Source organism: Gasterosteus aculeatus, chromosome 18, assembly GCF_964276395.1.
Source record: "Gasterosteus aculeatus chromosome 18, fGasAcu3.hap1.1, whole genome shotgun sequence".
Taxonomy (NCBI): Eukaryota; Metazoa; Chordata; class Actinopteri; order Perciformes; family Gasterosteidae; genus Gasterosteus; species Gasterosteus aculeatus.
This window is the reverse complement of record NC_135706.1, coordinates 13,330,012-13,352,254: the sequence shown is the minus strand read 5'-3', so window position 1 is coordinate 13,352,254 and position 22,243 is coordinate 13,330,012. Positions and strand designations below refer to the sequence as shown.

Sequence of the window (22,243 nt, the reverse complement as noted above, 5' to 3'; positions counted from 1 at the left end):
ATTCATTTTAATATTATGTCCAATGCTTTTTAAAAGTATGTTTAACACTCAACATTATACACACAACAGTATCAGTATATCTGCTGCCTAGCATTAGCTCAGTACTTTATTTAATGTAGATGAGCATTTATTAGCTTAGTTAAACATAGCTCTACATTAGCTAATACGCGACATCCTTGGAAAGAGTAGTCCAAACTACTTTAATAATTACTTACTAACTGATTTCCTTTTATTTCTTTATATATATATATATATATATATTATTCAATAAACTATATAATCGCGTCAGAGTGAGACCTCTTCCCGCTGGAGGCTCCGCCCCCCGTATGAGCGGCGGATTCTTTTCTCTCAGATGTTCAGATCCGATGAAGCGCGAGCTGCTCGGTGAAGCCGCACGCGGGGCCTTTTTTTATTTGTGTGTCTCGCGGAGGGAAAACAAGTTTTGCAGTAAAACGAGAAAAGAAAACAAACAAGGAGAAGACTTTACGCCACTTAACGTTATATTTGTTTGTTCGCCGATGGAAACGGAACGGAGGTAACGATCCCTTTAATGACGTATGAAAACAGACCTGTTGCTTTAAATCGAAACGTTATTTCTATAGATTTAGATAAATCTTATATAGCCTGTTTATATATCTATCCTTCTATATAGCTGTATATATATCTCTCTGTATATATAGATATTTTTAAGTTTACAACAATACACCGTACAAAGTTATATTAAATGTCACATTTATGTTCATCATGAGTCAAATGATTTTAATGTTTGCTATTGAACTGAAATCCTCACTTTTTCCTAATTTCTGGACTATTTACAGTGGTTTTGATCTTAGGTTAACTTCAATGTTCACTATTATGAGACTATTGATCTATTTTATTGATCATTTAATCAACTGGAGCTTTTGGTTCGTTCTCAGCAGCAGTTTCACTTCTTAGTTTTAGTTTCTGCAGCTGAGGTGTTTGAAAGTAAATCCTCCATTAGACGCATCGCACTCGCACACATCTAAGATTATTATCTCTGCACATCTTTTTTATGTACTGAACTTGTTCCACTTTCAGTCCGCTGTCTGGCTCTCTGACGCTGTGCAGCTGTATTCATTCTTAAAGAGACATTCATCAATATCTTTATTCTTTACAACATTTTGCATCGATGGAAATGATAGAGACTTAATTGGGAACTAATGGTATTTTGATACTGATGGTATTTTTCTGATCTTCTGATCATTTTTACCCTAAAACAGGGACACCAAACCAACTGATGTAAAAGCAGAGCGTCAGCAAACGTTTTGAGTAATAACACATTTTTATATATATATATATATATATATATATATATATACACTTAATAAGTTAAGGAAGTATGAATCCCTTTCACGTTCCTTCTTTGGATTCTCCACAGGTGAAACCACGGATCTGCTTTCCTCACATCTACAGTGTCACCCAGCAGGAGCCCTGAGGCCTCACTTCGTTGTACCTCTTTAAAGTTCGGATCTCTTCTACCTCGCTGCGCTTTCGTCTCGGAGATGCCCGTCAGTGACAGGAAACATTTTCACGCTGTGTTTCGGCGGTGAGAAATGTGACCGGGGACAGAAAAAAGGAGCCGAAGCTCGGTTTGTTTGTTTTTGTCTCCTTCCTACCACCCGGACCCCGCCACAGAGAGAGGGGCCAAGATGGCCGACAACAGCCCGCCGCCACCAGCCTCGCCGCGCTCCTCCCCACTCCTTACCCAGCACGCCGCCCCGCCCACGCCGTCCCCCAGCCCGCCGGCCACGCTCTGCAGCCGGCTCTCCGACAGCAGCCCGACGGCCCCCAGCCCCACCGGCTCCCGGGGGTCCGTCCACGGGGTCTCCTTCCTGGTCCAGATCGGCCTCACCAGGGAGACCGTCACCCTGGAGGCCGGAGAGCACTCGCTGGCCGCCGTCAGGGAGCTGGTGTGCTCCATCGTGGACCACAAGGTACGCTTGTTTGTCCGACCGGATCTCGACACCCGAAACACGCCGTCGGTTCTGACTCACACCGGCCCGTAGGTTAGAATATTCTTGGTAAAACGTGGCGCAGCTTTTCCTCAAAGCGGCTCTTCAGCCCTCTGCTCTCCACGCTAACTTCATGAGCTGTTCTTTACCACTTGCACTGAGCGCACCACCCGTGTTTACGGCTTTGAGTGTGTTTCCCGTCACGTCACTGACACACACACACACACACACTTTGCAGCAAACCATCCTTCTGTTCTGCAGAGCGGGGAAAACCCGGCGATGCCCTCATTTGATCCTCTGGTTCCTGCTGCTGCTACTCGACCAGCCTTTCAGTGATTGGCTGACTGATTGACCGATTGATTGCTTGATTGGTTAGTCTGCAGAGGTCCTCCAGTCGGTGTGAATGGTTTCTTAGAGGCATTGCACGCAGCTTTTGTCGTCTCTCGTCGCCGAGTGAGGAGAAAAGTCTCTGAGAGGGAATGTTGCTCTGTGGTTGTCGTTGTTGCCACGCCAACGCTCCACACTTCCTGTTTCGCAGCTGTGTGCGTTGTGTCTGGAGGTGCGCAGGGGGGGGTCCTTCAGCAAAAAAGCATTCAATTCTGAGAGCTGAATTCTTTGTAGATGTACAGATGTAGGCTGAGGATTTGTTTTGTTTTTGGTTCGCTTCGATCCATCCGGGTGTTTTGCTCCAGCTGGTGGTCACTAGAGGAACTGCTTCGATGGAGCGGCAGACCTTTCACAGCGGTTGTTCTTGAGAGAGCATAAAGAACCCAGCAGGAACTTCCTGCAGGAGCTCACGATGGAACTCGGCCTACAGAAAAAAATGATATCATCAGTGGAATTCACTCGTTCCTGCTTTTGTGTCCACATCGTAGCGCTGTGATGGTCGTCTGTGGGTGGAGGGAAGCCGTTTCAGGTCTGATTTACTGCTGTTCTACACCTCCTTCCTACCATCTGTGTGTGTGTGTGTGGGGGGGGGGGGGGTGGAGGGGTGAGAAAGTAGGGAAGTACCCCTCCCCTGTGGGTCGCCACACTGACCACACACATCCTTTTGTTGACAGAACGCTAACAAAGCATTTAGCTGCAAAAGAGACAAATATTCCCCCTGAAGGAGGAGACCAAACACAGAGCCAAAAAACATCTTTGTGCAGTGTTATATATTCTTTTCATCAAAATAAAATATTACTGAACGATATATTATTTATACATAATAATACTAATACTAGTAATATTTATAATATTTATTTATTTATTATTCCAGCGGCCCCTGAATGCAGCATATCGTTCTACCCAGACTTTCCTCTGATTTCATCAGAACATTAAAGACAAGCAGACATTTGAATGTGAAAACAGAAATGGCTCGTTTAACCTGCTCTTTCTTTACCTGATAATCTGATAAGAAACAGGAAATGGTTCAGTTTCCTGTTGAAACAGGAAATAGATCTTTAAGGTTTCTTTGTTTTGTCTTGGCAGGTTTAATCAAACCTGACGCTCATTTGCATGAAATGAATTGTGTCATAAGGTCATCCGAGGTAATAATGACACTCATTGACTTAATATACAAATTTAAAGTGTTACATTTTTGACCACTGAACACTGAAATAAGAAAATATTCAAAGCTGCATTCACATCGTTATGTTAGGTAGAGAAACTTTATTATCTTAATCTGGTGAATTGATCCAGAGGAAACACTTCACACACAGACATACACACACTGAGGAGGGAGGATGTTTTTGTGGTCAGATTGACACAGATGTGTGTGCGTGTGTCATTGTGTAACAGCGAGGAGACCAGGTGGAACAAGGCACTACTGTGGTTTGTGGTTGGTTTCCCGGTTGATGATCATTTCATTTCTAGAGAATTCTTGAATTAGATTTAGTACTTGTTGGAATATTTTAAGACACTGACGGACGTCTATCACTTGTTTTTAATGAAAAAGTTTTGGGGGAAGATTTGAATGAGCTCATTTATACTGAAATGCAGAACTCTCATATTAACAGTGAACCTAAGATGAGGCGAAGAGTAGAGAGGTCAGAGGTCACACAGCCGCCTGGTAAACAGCATCTTTAAAAAAAAAAAACTTGAATATGAAGCGAGTGAAACAATCCCTTTTCTTTATTATTTCTGTTTCAGTCCCTTTTCTTACTAACTTGTATCTGAAGAGGACGAATGAAACAAACGTCTGTCACGCTGACAACCTTGGACCCACTCGGCGCCTCTTCCTGTTTGTTTCCTGAGCGAAGGCGGATGCTGCGCATGTTTACCTTCATATTTCCCATCAGCCCCTCTGGGTGTGGAGAGTTTTATTGGAGCTGAAAGGCCGAAAGGGTTCTGTTTGTTTCGTCGGAAACACAACATGATAAGCTCCATATTAAAATAAATGCTTGGATCATGAATCGATCCGTTTGGTGAGAGTAGATTCAATTAAACTTTACCTAATGTAGCCAAGGAGAAATGCAAAGAGCAGAATAAAAGATTTATAGAATAAACAGTGGAGATATTGCAGTATGCACATGGTATCAGTATACAATTCAGGTATCACATGCAGATGTTAAAGCTACAGGTTGTTGAATAAAAAATAAATGAAAATAGATAAATGAAGTTTTGCTGCTGGACACAAGGTCCCCGTTTAGACGTCGCACTCTTATAAAATTCCTGCAACCTGATTGGCTCCCCACTGCTTGTCACTTTTAAGGTGTGTGTCTGTGTATATGTATGTTTGTGTGTGATGCTTTTAGAAGGATTATGGGTTTCCTTGAAAACACTTAGTCCATCTGATGGCATGAGTGCTGTGCAGAGTGAGAGGTGATGGATAAGTTAGAACCCCCCCTTCTCCCCGGCCCCCTTGTTCCAGCTCCTGCTGCGGGGTCAAAGGTCACAGCACGGCCTGGAGGATTTGACCTCTGTGGCCCCGATAACCTAAAGACTGCGGGGTCTTCAGAAATGTGGATTCAGTTAAGTGTGTGTGTGTGTGTGTGTGTGTGTGTGTGTGTGTGTGTGTGTGTGTGTGTGTGTGTGTGTGTGTGTGTGTGTGTGTGTGTGTGTGTGTGTGTGTGTGTGTGTGTAAGCCTGGTTAATGGCGGATCAACCACAAAGAGGGGATCAGTGTGTATTAAATATTAAACACACACTCTTGTCCATTAACAGAACTCTTGCTGTTGCTCCTCGGACGCACCAGCTGACCACAAGCCGTCGTGTGATTGGATGAGCGAGTCGTCATGGTTTCATAGCTGCTGCTTCATCTGTCTGCCTGTCCCTGTCTGTCTCTGTATGTCTCTCTCTGTCTGTCTTTCAGCACTGCATCCATAGCTCAGACATTTTGTCTCATAGCTCTTTAGTCTACAACAAAACAAAGAATTTAGTTCCATAATAAAGGAGAAGTATGTATTTAGTTTATTAAACCTTTTGGATTTGTCTGTCAAACTGGAACTTGTCTTTCTGTACTCGCTATCACACTGAAGCTCCGACACCCACCTTGAACGCGCCGTCACACAGAGAATAATGGTTTCATCTTATGAGTTTTACTTGACCACATAGAAATGTGTCTTAATAAGAGAGATGTGGATGTTTGCAGTTAATAAATCAAAGAAACTAACAATATGTATAGGTTTTATTCTGTAATTCACTGTGAGTTTATTCTCATCACCTTCTCAGATTCTCTTTTTTTCAGGAATGTTTGACTTTAACAGCAAATTGCCACTGAGTCAAAGTGAATCGCTGACCTCCTCTTCCTCCTCCTCAGTTTCCCGAATGTGGATTTTTCGGGATGTACGATAAGATCCTCCTCTTTCGCCACAACCTGAACTCGGACAACATCCTGCAGCGCCTGAGCTCAGCGGAGGAGATCCACGAGGGCGACCTGGTGGAGGTGGTTCTCTCCGGTAGGAAAACACTCTGTTTCGCTCTCAGTTCACGTGTTATTTTGACCCTCGTGGTGGATTCATTCCCTTTGTAATCCATCAAATAATTGATATCAATAAATATCAACATCGTTGAGCCAGAACAGAGAATCGTCAAACTTCGGGGGATTCATCCCCTGGGGACCAGGAATGGCCATTTCCAGGTAATTCATCCAGGTTTAATCCTTATTTTGTTTTGTGTCAAACGTCTTAAGCGCGTTAAGGCCAAAGACACCGTTTTATTCCCCGGCCCTCTGAGCGGTGAGCTCGCCTCAGATCTCCTTCCTTCCTCCGGCTCAAAGCGTAACATCGTGTACGAGGTCGTCATTTCCTGAGTCGAATCAGCGACACCTGAACAGACAAACATGCGGACGCTCGGTCTGGATCCCACGGAGAAGATCGGAGCCTGCAGACCGCACCCAGGGCTTCAAACCCGCGACCACTTCCTGCTGCTGCAGCGCCGAGTCCGCCGCTCGCTGCTCTGGAATAACAGAGGAGGCGTCTTATCACTCGATCACGTTTACACTAAAAGAAGCTCACGTGGTTTTTCAAGTCAGGTTATTTGAAGCCAACCGAAATGGAACAATTGATAAAATATTGTTTTTATATTGACTAATCTCACAACATATCTCGTCATTATTGTGCTTTAAGGTCTTGTTAAGTTAAAGATATCATAATTAATCTATAATATCTATTTTATATTCATGTTAAAACATTTTTTTACCCAAACTACATTTTACAGATTACACATGAACACATCACAATAAAGTTCTCATTTTCACTGAGTGAAGCCTAAAGGCATCTCAATCTAAGTGAACCTCCTTGGTTATCCGTTAGCGATGCGGCTAACGTTACTAGCGTCTCCTCCCGTGGATCTAAACACTGATTGGTTGTTTACAATGTCACATGATCAGAGTCTAGAAAACTTTATTTACACCATGAATAAATTCAAGTAGTTAATCTAAAGACGTGAAAAGAGGTATCATTAAACAAAGAGACTAATGTGAAAAATGAACTCCATGAATAGTAAAATAGTTTTTGTTTTCAGCTCTGGCCACAGCCGAGGACTTCCAGATCCGACCCCACACGCTCTACGTCCACTCCTACAAGGCGCCGGCCTTCTGCGACGACTGCGGGGAGATGCTGTGGGGCCTCGTGCGGCAGGGCCTCAAGTGTGAGGGTGAGACTGTGCTGCACTAGGGTGGGGGGGGTGACCCACACGGGGTCACGTAAGGTCGCGTGGCGACGTAGAGATGGGCATAATAGTTATCTAGTTATCTTATCAATAATCTTATTGGTTCTTTTTGTGCATATTGTGAGAAAAAAAGGTAATCTATTCTGACGGAACCGCTGGTCACACGCGATGCGTTCTAAGACCGTCTGAAAAAGGAAAATCTGACGCTTTTTTACCGCTTCTGGCTGTGATGAACTTTCTTTGAACAACTGTTTAAAGATATCTGGGGTTTGATCTCTTACTACAAAGTTTGTCGCGACCGACCCGCCGCAGGAATCAAACCATCGGACCGGAAGACAAACCTGCAGCCTAACCTGCAGCCTAACCACAGAGCGGTGAAGTGAATGAATGATCTCCTCCTCAGGATGTGGGCTGAACTACCACAAACGCTGTGCGTTCAAGATCCCCAACAACTGCAGCGGCGTGAGGAAGCGCCGTCTGTCCAACGTCTCGCTGCCGGGCGCCATCGCCCGCCCGCCGTCCACCGAGTTCACCCCCGTGCCGCAGGACGAGGTGGGTGTGTCCAAAGTAATACTGCTTTGGTCTCGTTAATCTTTTGAAGTAAAGAAGTAAAACGTAACAACATGCTTCACAACAGAAGAGGGAACATCGAGTAAAACACAAAACAGACGCCAAGCTGAACAATTAAAGACACCCAAAACTAAACCGGGGCTCTTCAGTCGGTTTTAAGTGTCACCACATCGTCACTCAAAAGTACTTTAGTACACGTACTTTAGTACACGTATATACGTGAGCTCAGTACTCGAATGAACGTAATGAATGTTGTTTCCTTGTGTCGGCTGAATGGGAAAACTCCAGTTCCACCCTGAAGGTCTCATGTGAATGTGTGTCAGGACGTAGCGGGCCTCCCGCCCCAGTTGCATGCTGGGATATGCTTAGTAGTAGATAGTTCACTGTGTGTGTGTGTGTGTGTGTGTGTGTGAGGAGAAGTCAGCGGAGCGAAAGCCGGTTTAGAGGTTGACTAATGAATGACACACACACACTTTCCACGCTAGCAGATCTGCGTTGTGCAACCAATGAGCCATTCCCAGTGGTCACACACACACACACACACACACACACACATGCTCTCTGATGGCTGCAGGCTAACCACTGGATTTTTCCATCCCAAGTCCCAGTCAGAGCTCCGCGCGCTCTGGAACAAACACACTTTTATCTGCTCGATCACACACACACACACACACAGACACACACAGTGTTGTGAGGAACATCTGCTGTCTGCTGCTGTCGGAGTCATTGAGTAGCGACACTGATTGTAAGCGCCTCTGTTCTTTGATACTTTGGACCCATGAAGTTTCAGTTCGGACGCATTTCTCTCTTATTTTCCTCCGGCCGCACACATCAGCATCCAGCCATGTTTAGGATGTTGTTTCTTCTGTGAATACCCCCCCCACACACACACACAACCTACCTCATAAATATATAAGTATTGTTCCTCCATCGGCACCAATATCTTCTTTCTAGCAAAACCTTTCTAAATAAATAAATAATCACGCTTGTTGAGAATAACATAAAAAGTTCAAATGGCCACTAAGAAGCCAGAGGAGTTATTGATTATTATATTTATATGAATGTCCTTGACAAGTTTTTAGAGTTTTATATTTAGTTTTAATGTCGTTTATACAGTAAAATTTGTCTCTGTTTTTTCCTCTTGATTTAAAAGCTCTTTGTGGCTCGTTGTCTCTCGTACTGAAGATCTGTTGTATCACATTCTGTAAATGCGTCGCCTCCTGATCTCTGACGGGTGTTTTAACCCCCCCCCCCCCCCCCCCCTCTCCCCCAGCGCCCCCTGCTGGGCGCCGCAAAGCGGAACTCGCTGCTGAGTGGCCGTCCCATCTGGATGGAGAAGATGGTGCTGGGCCGGGTCAAAGTGCCCCACACCTTCTCCGTCCACACCTACACCCGTCCCACCATCTGCCAGTTCTGCAAGCGCCTGCTGAAGGGCCTCTTCCGCCAGGGCATGCAGTGCAAAGGTGACCGCCCCCCCCACAAAGACCCGCCAATCCAGATCCTCCAAACCTGAGTGGACGAATGTTTGACTCCCTCCCGTCTGTTTAGATTGTAAGTTCAACTGCCACAAGAGATGTGCGGCCAAAATCCCTCGTGACTGCCTCGGGGAGGTGGACTTCAACGGAGGTGAGTTCCTACACAATAAGAGCGGGGGGGGACATTCTGCACTCTGGGTAGAATGATATGTAGTGAGGCAGCATCTGCACATATACTAAGAGCCAACAGAGGTTATTAAAACCCTAAAAGTGTCCTTGTTCCAAAGATAAAAGTTTCTTTTATAAAAAATGATTTCTTTACTGAGGAATGCTTCCAGGAAACCTTGAAATGACCAAAAGCTCATCAAGGGGTGAAGAGGCCTATTGGAACGTTTTCAACGTCTAAATCGATAAGTTCTCAACAACAAGTGGATCCAACCGTTTCTACTTGCTGCATTTCAAAATAAAACTCCATGTTGACGTTGGAAGAAGTGAAAGTAGCTCCTAAACGCCATGAACTGTGCATCCACATGAAGGTCCAGAAGAGACGTCCCCCCGGGGGCCGTTAGAGGAACTGCAGCGTGACGGATAAACGCTGCACGTTGTTCTGGGTCTCATCAGTTGTGTCCTCTGACTCTTTGTGCTGCTCCAGAGCCGGCGTGTCCCGGCCCGGACTCCGAGTCCACCATGGAGGTGGACGGCTGCGACGCCGGCAGCCTGGACGAGCAGGACGACAAGCTCTTCTTCACCGAGGGACCCGAGAGGGACGACGAGACGCTCCGAGCCATCAGGTGACCCCCCCAAGATCAATGTGTAATAATTCTGTCACTAATGAAAAGTTTGATTTGCTTTCTTGGTTCGCTGTTGGGGGGGTAACTTTAGTTATTTCGGTAACTCCTGCAGAATAAAGCACATCAGTAACTCTATGACTCCGCTCTATTTACATTTCCTAAAGTTAAAGCCGGCTGTTTTATTAGAATCTTTAGCTTGAATCTTTTTCAGTGCTTTAATTATAGTTATTCAAATTGTTTTCTGTCCCTTTTTTACTTTTTTTTAACTTGTGAAATCCGTCATTTTGAGAAGCTTATTGTTCGTCTTGATGATACTTTGTGTGCAGGAGTCAACTTTTTGTCCGTTTCAGTCAGTACTCTGAATGAGTTGTTGTGTTCCCGTGTGTGTCTGCAGCCCGTGCACCAGCAGCAACATCCCTCTGATGCGAGTGGTTCAGTCCATCAAGCACACCAAGAGGAAGAGCTGCACCCTGGTGAAGGAGGGCTGGATGGTGCACTACACCAGCAGGGACAACATGGTACATCCACCACATCACATGTCACATGGACAGTTGGAGAACGTGTGTCGTCCACTAAACGTGTGAAAACAATAAGCAATAAACAATCCCACCGAGTCCTGAAATCCAGAGTGTGGGTCATGCGCCCTCGTGGCTGTAACATATATATATATATATATATATATATATATATATATTCTATATACTTGTGTGTTGAATAGTGCTCTGAATGTGTGCAGCTGTTGTCCTGATGTGCGTTGTTTGCTCTTCCCAGAGGAAGAGACATTACTGGCGGCTGGACAGCAAAAGTCTGACGCTTTTCCAGAACGAAAGTGGAGCCAAGTTTTACAAGGTAGGAGAGCCGCTCGGCCCGGATCCGCTTTCACTGGAACAAAGCGCCGACGTTGGGGGGTTTGGGGGGGGGTCATACTGTACATATTAACATTCATGAGGCATTCAGACACGTCGCTGTCTGAGCAGGTCACCTTCCACTGCGAGAGGAATAAGAGAAACAAGGAAATCAACGAGTCCTTTTCTAAACCCGTCATTTATTTCCACACAACATATTTTAGACACGTGTAGCTAAATTAATAATTCTGTATGATGCATCTTAAATAACACCTGTCCTCTCGTGGTCCTCACTAAAAACAAAGCGTTTGTTTGGAGTTTCCTCACAATAAGAAATGAGCTCCTTTCCTCATCGCGTCCTTCTCTCCGTCTCCAGCTCCTTTCATCTCGCTCTACCGGCGACCCGCTGACCTTCACCACAAAGCGCCGCTTCCTTTGAAGGCGAAAGCCAGAGGGTGGAAAGGGGGGGGCGTGGGTGGATTGGGGGGAGGAGGGTTGAGGGGGGGGGGGTCCTGGTCGCTTCCCCAACGTTTCTCCGGCCCGTCGCCTCGCTGCCTCGTGCCCAAAAGCTGCGGAGGCACGTCCTGTGTTTTTAATAAGAGCGGCGTGATGAATCGATGCCGATCGGGGGGAGGGGGGGCGGGGGGAGTTATGGGGGGGGGGGTTAAGTGAACTTTGGCTAAACACAAAAGGTTGGAATGCCTCTGGGGGGCACAGAGACGCCGCTCTCCTGCTCCTGTGTTTGATCTGGAAGGAAGGAAGGGAAGTTTCAAACACTGGGACTCGGGGAGCGTCTCCCAGTCCATCCCAGCGAGGGGAGGAGTCAGCGTGGCGTGCGGGTGGCGTGCGGGTGGCGTCCTTCGCACCTCGTGCTTCTCTTTCAACCGACTCGCGTCTGTAGAGCGAGAACGGGAAGACGGGAGAAAGGAACCTTCATGGCGCCGTCAAAATCCTCTTCTTTCCCTCCCCCAGGAGATCCCCCTGTGCGAGATCCTGCGGGTGGAGGCGGCTCTGGACCCGGGCGGCCTGCCGGGGGGCGCCAACCCGCCCTGCTTCCAGGTGATCACGGCCCACGTGGTGTACTACGTCGGGGAGGACGGCCCCCACCAACACAACCCCGTGCTGGCGCCGAGCGGCGTGGGGCGCGAGGTGGGCCGCAGCTGGGAGAAGGCCGTCCGGCAGGCCATGATGCCCGTCACGCCCAAGGCCAGCGGGGGCGGCGCCGGGCCCGGCCAGGGGCGGGACCACAGTGAGTGACAGCTGGAGAGCATGTTGTCAGGCACGACTGTAGAGTCTAAGACACTTTGATCAGAACAGAAATGCATTGAAGGCAAATAGTATTAATAATGTCGATAATATCCTCGTGTAAATGTGCCGATGATGAAACTAGCAAAACACTGGTGAGCTTTGAACACTCGTTTATACTTTATTAATATTCTCTGAAACACCAAAACCAAAACTACCTGAAGAATCGAAAAGACATCATCTATTTCCGTAGTTTCCATGGTTACACACGAGGGGAGCAAGAAGATCCAGCGTGGTTCTGAACATGATCCCCGAGGTCCTCCAAGGGATAAAAAACATAAAGAATTAACATTTTAAATATCTTTGCGTATTTTAAAACTGAATTCGTATGCGAAAACGTATATTTGATATCAGATGGAAAATTATGTTTCATGAGAAGACTGTTATACAACACACACACACACACACATTTTAAAGTGATTGAAGGGATTCCAGAGGATTTTACGCTCTAATTCTTCTCAGGTTAAAGTGTATTTATTCAATTTAATCCCAAATTGAGCTCTCCTGCATTAAATACCTAAATGGACTGTTGTTGTTATAACAAGTTATAAAAACCTTTGTGTTTTCCAGCTGTTGAGTAATTAATGTTGAGCTTCTTATTTTTCCCCACAGTAGATTTGTTTTGTCGGGCGACATTACGGACATCAATAATAAGTTAATGGAGAGTTTGATCACTGTAATAATCACTTTAAAATAACAGTAACGTTAATAACAAAAACAAAGATGAATGGAACTAGATGACACATAATAAGCAGGTAAATATAAAACTACTCAAGCTCTAAACAGAGTATAATAAAAGTTATATGAACTATGTTCATAAACTATAACAACTTTATAACTATAGTTAACTATGTTATAGAAACAATACGTTATCAGATGTTTTGTCTGTATTCATACTACCAAAATCTTGTTGTAATCAGTTGTAAGTGAGCTTAGCATGAGGTCTGGACTTATTTATACTTCTGTTTTTGTACAAATAATTGACTAAAATGCATTATGGTCATTTATGATGAGGTGCAAGTAGGTTTTTTTAAATTCCGCCTAACTGCTGCCACCTGTTTCGATTTCAAAATAAAAGCCTTTTCCACTGAGGCACACAGTCCGACTCCACAGTTGTTACATAAAGTCTGCGGGCGATGACCTGGACGTCATCAAGTCGCCCACCTCCAGCCGACCGGCGGTATTGATCGCAGGGAGGGACGACCCGATCGGGCCCCGGGTCAGCGATCTGCAATCAATACTCGTCAGTGGAAACAGAACGCGCCCTCGGCCCGTCGGAGCATCGCTCCCTTTTATCTGCGCTCACGTATTTGAACAAAGAGACGGGACGTTTTTTTGCAAAAAAACTATTTGTTGATCGTTAGGAAGTGAGACTTCAATTATCTGAAGGTTTTATAAATAAAAGGCCTTGTTTATGCGTCATGTTGTTTGTCTCCTCAGAGGACGTCTCCGTCAGCATATCAGTGTCCAACTCCCAGATCCAAGAGAACGTGGTGAGTCTTCACTCCAGGTCTCAGTCACAATCATTCACTCAGCTCACGGATGACAATTTACATCATGTAATATAATGGATTTCAAAGCTTGTTTACAATGATGATAAGAAAAGATTTAAATTGATTTATCTAACTGTCTTTCATAGAATATAATAAAAGCAAACCATTAGGCGTATCAGTGAATAAATCCCTAACGCTGCACATCTCTACCTGAGGATTCTATTTAGATCCTGACAAAAAGACACGTTTTCTTGTCTCCTCCTCAGATGAAAAGGTCCCTGTTGCTCTTCTGTGCCTCCGTACTGTGAATCAATGTTCTAATGTCGGTTTGTTGGTGTCATAAAGACTCACGTTAAACAGTGAAACCGCCGTGCTCTTTTACAGGACATCAGCTCGGTGTACCAGATCTTCGCCGACGAGGTCCTCGGCTCCGGTCAGTTTGGGATCGTCTACGGAGGTGAGAGGCTCAGAACTTCCCCACAGTCCAAATCAATGAAAACCCAGAGGAGTGGAGATCTGAGTTGTTCCTCCTCCGCAGGTAAACACAGGAAGTCCGGCAGGGACGTGGCGATCAAAATCATCGACAAAATGAGGTTCCCCACCAAGCAGGAGAGCCAGCTGAGGAACGAGGTGGCCATCCTGCAGGTAGGACGAGTAACATAAAACAGACAACAGCTACTTGAGATCCACGGCTAAACGTCTCCGCCCACAGAACCTGCACCACCCGGGCATCGTCAACCTGGACTGCATGTTCGAGACCCCCGAGCAGGTGTTCGTCGTCATGGAGAAGCTCCACGGCGACATGCTGGAGATGATTCTGTCCAGCGAGAAGAGCCGCCTGCCCGAGCGCCTCACCAAGTTCCTGGTCACACAGGTGAGGGACCACCAGCGGCCACCCGCTGAAAATGTTTCATGTAGGACCTTCAGGGTCTCCCGTGGGACCTTCACTGTCTCCCGTAGGACCTCAGACTCTCCTGTAGGACCCTCAGGGTCTCCTCGGTGTCCCCTGCTCACTGAGCTCCTGTCCCACAGATCCTGGTGGCCCTCAGACATCTCCACTTCAAGAACATTGTGCACTGTGACCTGAAGCCGGAGAACGTCCTGCTGGCCTCTGCGGAGCCCTTCCCTCAGGTCAGAACCCCCCCAAGAGAGCTCCGTCTCTGTTATTGCGTCCTTCGCCTAACCCCCCCTCCGCCTCCACCTGTCCCTCCAGGTAAAGCTCTGCGACTTCGGCTTCGCCCGCATCATCGGCGAGAAGTCGTTCCGGCGCTCGGTGGTGGGCACCCCGGCCTACCTGGCCCCCGAGGTGCTGCGCAGCAAAGGCTACAACCGCTCCCTGGACATGTGGTCGGTGGGGGTCATCGTCTACGTCAGCCTGAGCGGCACCTTCCCCTTCAACGAGGACGAGGACATCAACGACCAGATCCAGAACGCCGCCTTCATGTACCCGTCCAACCCGTGGAGGGAGGTGTCCGAGCACGGTGAGGACGCGACGGAGTCATTTCATCAACCGATGAGTCGAGTGGATTTACAATAAAACTTATTTTAACAATGTGTCATTATTTTAAGTGTATTTTAGTTAAACAGAAACTTTCTTGACCTGGATTTGCAGGATGTAGAATATTATAATTTTGTAGAAATTTTGCCTCAAAGCAGTTTTAAAATGTCATTTAATCAACTGTGAAGTATGTCAGACGTCTGTTTTACGTTTCATCTTAGAAATGTTTGTATTCAGCATTTAAAATGAGTGTCTGTTCCTCCTCACAGCCACGGACCTCATCAACAACCTGCTGCAGGTGAAGATGAGGAAGCGCTACAGCGTGGACAAGTCGCTGAGTCACCCCTGGCTGCAGGTGATCACCTCACTACATCCTTGTGTTTTAACACGACGAAAACCTTACAGGCAGAAAACGTTGCACAATGTAATGATGGAGAAAAGGTTTTATTCAGGGAAACTGGTTCCTGTCTTTAAATCCCAGTTCTCAATCTCTAGTTTCAGGTCTTCAGTACAGCATGATGTTCATTTAGTGAATGTTGGTCCATTTAGAGTCAAACAGACCATGAAGCAGGGGATGCTTTAGGGCGGGGCTTACTGTGATTGACAGGTCTCTACAAGAGAACACTCTGCTTCATAACATCGGCCCCCAAACCAACAGGTGACATCACCATTATGTGCTTATGCCCCCCCACAGGACTATCAGACCTGGCTGGACCTCCGGGAGTTTGAGACGCGGCGCGGCGAGCGCTACATCACCCACGAGAGCGACGACGCCCGCTGGGAGGAGCACGCCGACGAGAGAGGCCTCAGCTGCCCCAAACACTTCATCATGTCGCCCAACCTGGACGACATGGACGAGGACCCCTAGGGCACCCCCGCCCCCCCCTCCAACGGGTAGAGACATTGACATTGGAAGAGACGTCCTGAGAAGTTAAATGAAAAGAGGGAAGAGAGATTTTTTTTTCTACGAGCCATAATGGAGCCAAAGGCTGGAGGGAATTTTTTACCCCCAAATTAAATATTGTAGCTGCAGAACGGCGATAAAGAACAAATCCAGAACCTTCTTGGACTTTTTCAGCTCAAACTAGTATTCTTGATGACGTCGTTGTTGCGTTTCTGATCTCCTGAGGATGTGCAGACTTTCTATTTGCTGACCAGCAGAAAAACGTGACGTTGTGATTACGATCTGAATATAAGCTCCGTCCTCTGGATGTTCCCTGTTGGGAGGTCTTTGCACTATTGAGAAACTCCTTAAAAAAGGAGAGTTCACTACTCATAACTTTTTAGCTTTGTTCATCTGCAAAAACGTGAACTTGATGCTGACAAACCAAACAACTGTCAAGTAAAAATACTGTGTTCCACGTAGCATCGTCACTCGCTAACCGTAGCATGCTAACATGTCAATCCTTTGGCTTGTTAACAGAAGCTCAGAGAATAAGAGCAGCATTTTAGTGACACGCTGTTAGTATCCGTCTGTTATTATGAGAGCCAGTGTTTATTTATGCAGAGAAACAAATGTATGAAGTTATTTCCAGTGAATCTATTTGGATGAAGATCAAGCTGCTATCGGATCCCAGCCTGAGAATTCGTTTTACACCTTTTATATTTTTGCAAGAAATTTGTCACGTGGACAATTTTTAATGGGAAATTATTAAATCGTTTTCTTTGATATTTAACTGTCTTTGATTAAATTATTTTCAGGATACAAATCAAGTCCTTTTTTTTGACAAGATGCTGGAAGAGGTCAAAGGTCAGCAGAGGAAAGTTTGAATATCTAATTTAAATGTTTTTACCCTTCAGAATATTTTAGTTAATTTACAATATTCAGTAAACCAAGAACATTATACTCCACATTTGATAGTTTATAAAATAAAACACAAACTGAGACAGAGAAAATCTTTCTCCAATGGTTCTAATCCAGAATTAAGTAATATTCAAAACTATGGTTTAATGATAAACTCCACAAATGTATGACCGGTCTGGTTTGAGGCAAAAAAAGCAGAAAATGATGTTTAAAACGATCATTTTTTTACTGATCCGGAACCGTCTCTCACACAAACGGAACCGAACCGTTTTCCACCGGAGGAGAAACTCGGCGAACTGCTTCAATACGTGGGTCAAGGCAGCGCAGGTTGACCTCTGACCTTCAGTCACAGGTCTCTCTCGGTGCAGCAGGTAGGTCGGCGATGCAGAAACGAACAATTCAGGTATTCTTTTGGTGGTTCTGATGTAGCATTGTCCCTCGCTAAGCTTAGCATGCTAGCATGCTTAATGTCAACATGGTAAAGACCAAAGAAAAGCTGTTTTTGTATCACCAGTTGGACAATAAACAATAATAAGCTCTAGTTTCTGTCCTTTCTGTCCCACCAGCTTGACCTCATTCAGGAGAAGCTAAGCTCCGTGAATCCGGCCACAGGCGGCGGCGCCGGCCTCTTCTTCCTGATCTCCAGCTTGGGCCCGTCGGGGCGGGGCGGGTGGGCCAGCCGGCCGCGGTGCAGCAGGCAGAAGAAGAGGAAGCGCTCGCCCATCTTAGCGGCGTTGGTCAGCACGTCGTAGCTGTCGATAAGCTGCTGCCTGGTGGACGCGTCGCTGCAGCTCCTCAGGAGAACCTGCAGGGGAACAAAGAACTCCATTTATCATTGTGAACAAGGGAAGTAGAAAGGAAAACATCAGAGATGTAATTTATTGTGACAGATTATCTTCACTCGAATATTATAAATAAATCAACAACCACAATATCTCGGGCAAATGAACCGATCGGATGGACGACACTCCCGAGGTCAGTGGGCAGAACGCGGTCACCTGCATTCGGGAGTCGATGCCCATGTTCTTCAGGAAGGTCCTCTGCGTGACGGGGCCCAGACAGGCCACGCCCTCTCCCGCCACCCGCCGCAGGAAGCTGAAATCCACGTCGGCGGTGAGGTCGGCCGATCCGGGGCAGGACAGGACGTCGTGGAGCCGGTGGCCTTTGAAACCCTGACGAGCAACAACGAGCAAAGTGTCACCGCGAGAAAATGTGCTTCATTAAACTGCTTTGTATTGCTCAGTTTATTTAAATGATGGTGTGAATATTGAAGAGATGCCGCTTTGAGGTCTGAATCTCAAATGGTCACCACGGTAACCTCAAACTGAGCTTTCCTCTCCGACAGGTGCTCCCTCATAAGGGCCCCCCCCCTCACCCTGAAGGTGTCCGTCTTGGTTCCGTCGTGGCCGTAGTCGGCGATCAGCGCTGCGCCGCCGTCAGCTTTGATGCGCCGGGCCAGCTGCTGCACCAGCACGCCGCCCTCCGCACACACCTCCACGTGAGCCCGCCTTTCATCCGCCTGACGCACACACACACACACAAATAAATAATGAATCACTTCTCTCTCTGTCCACCAGTCACACGCAAACAGATTGTTGTTTTATTTCTAAGTAAAGGATTTTGTGTCGGAGCCTGAACCCCTCATGGAGACGACAATGATGACAAGATGAAGAGGATGTCAGGCAGGAAGTTCAACGTGAGCAAGAGAGGAATCAAAACCGACCGCTAAATTATAGGCGGTTTAAATGTGGGCAGAAAACACGCGACGGAGGCTATTAAGAAAAAAACCTCAGAATTCATCTGATGGAATTCAGAGGATTAAAGAAGTTTAAATCAACTCTGTTAAGTTTAAGAAGTCTTGACATTTGTGCTGTTTTCACGAGCTCCCTCTTGCAGACGTTGGAGCGTCTTCCTTTCCGGTTCTCTCACCTGTACGAGCGTGGACGAGGCCAGAGTCGGTGACGGAGCCACGACGAACCGCAGCTGCTCCGTCTTCTCCGGGTCGATGTCCACCATCACCTCCCTCCATCCTCTCTGCGTCCTCTGGGAACACAAAACGTCACCTCAGTGCCGGGACGCTTCGGCTCCACCCGGTGGCGGTGTGGTGTAATGACACGCTGGCCCTGAGGTCACAGGAGGAATCCCTCACCCGCAAAACATCAACCAAAGTAATCAAAGAAAAACAAATGCTGATCATTAAGTTCTTCACAGAACAGCTTTAATACAAACCTGGAATTTGTGGATCGGCAGAGCGTCAAAGAACTCGTGAGCGAGAAAGATGCTGAATCCTGAAAACGGAAGAAGACAGAATTGAAATGTTAGCACTGATCCTACATGGAGCAGTCTCTGTTTAGTCCTGATCCTCTATAGATCAGTAAACAAGAACCGCTGAAGGCAGCGAAGCCCAGAAGGACCAGAACCAGGACAGAGGACAGACACTCCCCGCTGCAGTGCAATGAGAGGGACGCACTCCGGTGTACCTGTGGGGACGTCCTCCAAGCGGCGGTACCAGGACACCGGCAGCCCGGCAGCGGTTTCCCCGCGGCGGTACACCGGCTCGTCCTCAGCGTCCGCCTCCTGGCTGTGGCTGCCGGTCAGTTTTTGGGCCTGCAGACGACTCAGCACCGGACTCACTTCGACCAGGTGAAGAGACAGAGAGGCTCCGCCCACCACTGACTGCAACTGACTGAACACCTGGAAGAAGAGCACAGGAAGTCACCACTTCATTGTACAGGTAAACACATGATGATAACTAGTTAATTCTCCGACCCCATTCCCCTGTAGTGCACCTGGTTAGATTAGCTTAGCACAAAGACTCACGGCCCCTTTGTTAAGTTCACTAATCAACACGTTCAAAACTTTATTTGTATCAGTCAGCATCTGTGAAACAAATCCGACAAGTTGAAGCTTCGTACTCTGAGGACGTCGCTCGCCAGCGACCCTTTTCCGGGTCCGAGCTCGACCAGCTGGAGCCGCTCGGGTCGGCCGGCTCCGATCCACTCGCTGACGATCCACACGCCGAGCAGCTGTCAATCAAACACACCTTTTAAATAAGTCAAAAAAAAAAAGAGGAAACGGCCCATTTGTGTTTTACGTTTCCTAAAACCTGATTAACCAATTAAGAGTCTAAAGTTGAACATTTTTTTCTGGTCACAGTGCACTTTTCCCGCCTCACCTCTCCAAAGATCTGGCTGATTTCTGGCGACGTGATGAAATCTCCGTCGGGCCCCAGCATGTCGTTCCTCACATAGTAACCCTGAGAGGGAGAAACGGAACTATTTCAGGTTTCGGGAAACAACAGAAGCCTCTTTGGAACAAACGGGCGTCTTTATAAACCAACTCCTCTCAAAAAGACCAAATGTTTGATGGTAGTGAATCAGATCAGTGTGGGGGGTGGGGGGTGTACTAGTCCGGCGAACAGTTCGGCCGATGGGAGAGGGGGTAGTATATTGATGCATGTGTGGTCCGGAACTGCCGTGCGTTGGAGAAAAACATTTTTTTTATTCCAGACTTTTTGGAGTGGGGGCGAGACATTGCAGATGCCTTGTAGCGAGAATCAACACCCTGAATCTAAACTAATCCAGGAGCTGGAGGCCGCATGTCGTTGATGGTCGTGGCTTTCACTCACCGTCACCGGGTTGGTGAGTGCCTCTCTCATGTACTCCGCCACCGTGATCGGACCCGTGGCTTTTATTCTGGAGGTCAGGTGTCGCAGCATGGAGGGGCGGGGCTTCTCATCACCTGAAGTAGAACTGCACAAGAGTCTGGACTGAGCTGCACGCCATCGCCCTGTCACACAAAAACATTACAAATGTATAAACATATGTTTCACAAATAATAATAACAATTCTGGATTTAGGCCAACATCATTGACAAATGTGTTGTTAAGAAATTTGTCTTTTTCGGGGATTAAAAAAAAGAAAGAAAACAGCGGTCTTCCCAAAGTTTCTTGGTATGAGAATTAATCTATTTATGAATATCAATCATAGGATTGAGGCAGTTTGTGTTTTTAAAATGTTATGAATATTCTGAACATGTATAACTTCCAAGTTAGTTAAATTGTGTAAATTAATTTGAATGAATTAACAGATGTACAATTCTGATCAACAGATTTAAATCTAGTGAACAAACGTAATCTGTTTCTCAGCAGTAAGCGAAGAAATAAGGGATACAGTTAAGAGATGATAAAACATGCAAAATATTGCACAGCCCGTAGGTTCCACAGTACGTGTCTACGTTGATCAAAATAAAATCAGTATTGATCACTGCACTGACCTGGATTGCTGAAGACTCTGCTGATCAGCTGCTGTGTTTTAACACCAAAACAAGGCCCCATTCTGCTGTTTGTACTGATATAAATTCAACTAAGACAATGTTTATATTGTATGTGATATACTATTGGTCTTGGTACCATTATTAAAGAAGAAACGGGTAAATAAACTTATTTTTACCCTCGTGGTGCAACTCTGCTCTTGACAAGATAGCAGCTAGTCGGTTAGCATTAGCTACAAGTAACTTAACCGTAGGTAGAATAGCTGCTAGCTGGTTAGCATTAGCTACCGTAGCTACAAGTCTCTTAACCTAACGTTAGGTCGAATGGCTGCTAGCTGGTTAGCATTAGCTATGTTAGCTACATCTACGCCAACCGTTAAAGATTAACGAAACCACAGCTGTAAAACAAAATTGTATCTTCGGTACAAATTGTACCAATATGCGTTTGGTATTTGCGTCTGCCTGTCGTTTACAGTTCCCTAAAGCAATACAATCCTTGTGAAATAGCGAGATGCTAATGCTAACAGAGTGAAGGAAGTTAAGTTATCCGCGATAACATCCGGGGAACCTTTCACAATAAAACACCATTCGTTTTCCACGATTTTAGTTACGATGTTAAAACAGCAATATACACTTAATACATTTAACAAATTGTAGTAAATTTCTATTCTTGTTTTTCCGTTAATTTCAAATGTTTAATTTTGATGGCTGTTAACACTTTTCATTGAATTATGGAGTGATGAAAGGAGATATCCAAATTCTCCCTCTGAAAACCTTTTGACTCCAATATGTCGACAAAATAAAACAACCATGAAATATTCACATTTATGTTGAAAGTAGTTTAGAGTAATTTAGGTTGAAAAAAAAATCAACCCCCCTCCCTGCGCCCATTCTATTTGAAGATAGAATGACATGCAAGTTTTTTCTGAATGAACTGTTCCCACGTGGCTGTGGGCTTCAGAGGCAGCATCCTACAGCTGCCAGGTGGGGGCGCTAATGGACCACAAATGTGATAACTAGTTGTCACTCAGATTAGTATAGTGTAGTCAATAACACATGTACCAATATATATTTTGTGTGAATACATATATGTGTGTATTTTGTTGTCAACAATTCCACATAT

General features: G+C 46.0%; 2 protein-coding genes across 3 annotated transcripts; one reads left to right on the top strand and one right to left on the bottom strand.

Moving 5' to 3' along the window:
- The first annotated feature begins 327 nt into the window (after positions 1 to 327).
- On the top strand, positions 328 to 16,720 carry LOC120808250 (serine/threonine-protein kinase D3-like). Of its 2 annotated transcripts, XM_078093430.1 has the most exons (20): positions 345 to 535; positions 1,242 to 1,290; positions 1,400 to 1,955; positions 5,716 to 5,854; positions 6,921 to 7,052; positions 7,471 to 7,619; positions 8,911 to 9,100; positions 9,186 to 9,263; positions 9,765 to 9,903; positions 10,298 to 10,421; positions 10,675 to 10,752; positions 11,721 to 11,997; positions 13,494 to 13,546; positions 13,931 to 14,003; positions 14,085 to 14,191; positions 14,259 to 14,420; positions 14,579 to 14,677; positions 14,760 to 15,027; positions 15,314 to 15,399; positions 15,739 to 16,720. In XM_078093430.1, the coding sequence occupies exons 3-20, from the start codon at positions 1,671 to 1,673 to the stop codon at positions 15,910 to 15,912; spliced, it is 2,613 nt and encodes an 870-aa protein (XP_077949556.1). In that variant the 5' UTR covers positions 345 to 535; positions 1,242 to 1,290; positions 1,400 to 1,670; the 3' UTR covers positions 15,913 to 16,720. The 2 variants fall into 2 exon arrangements, with proteins under 2 accessions (XP_040016931.2, XP_077949556.1); XM_040160997.2 differs by lacking the exon at positions 1,242 to 1,290 and having other exon boundaries at positions 328 to 535.
- On the bottom strand, positions 16,522 to 21,710 carry ndufaf7 (NADH:ubiquinone oxidoreductase complex assembly factor 7). Its single transcript, XM_040161021.2, has 10 exons — positions 21,124 to 21,710; positions 20,477 to 20,637; positions 20,024 to 20,104; positions 19,764 to 19,874; positions 19,329 to 19,542; positions 19,078 to 19,136; positions 18,778 to 18,891; positions 18,224 to 18,367; positions 17,847 to 18,020; positions 16,522 to 17,653 (listed from the first exon to the last, which is right to left on the bottom strand). Exons 1-10 carry the CDS (start codon positions 21,182 to 21,184, stop codon positions 17,426 to 17,428), a joined length of 1,347 nt encoding a protein of 448 aa, XP_040016955.2. The 5' UTR covers positions 21,185 to 21,710; the 3' UTR covers positions 16,522 to 17,425.
- Positions 21,711 to 22,243: the final 533 nt, after the last annotated feature.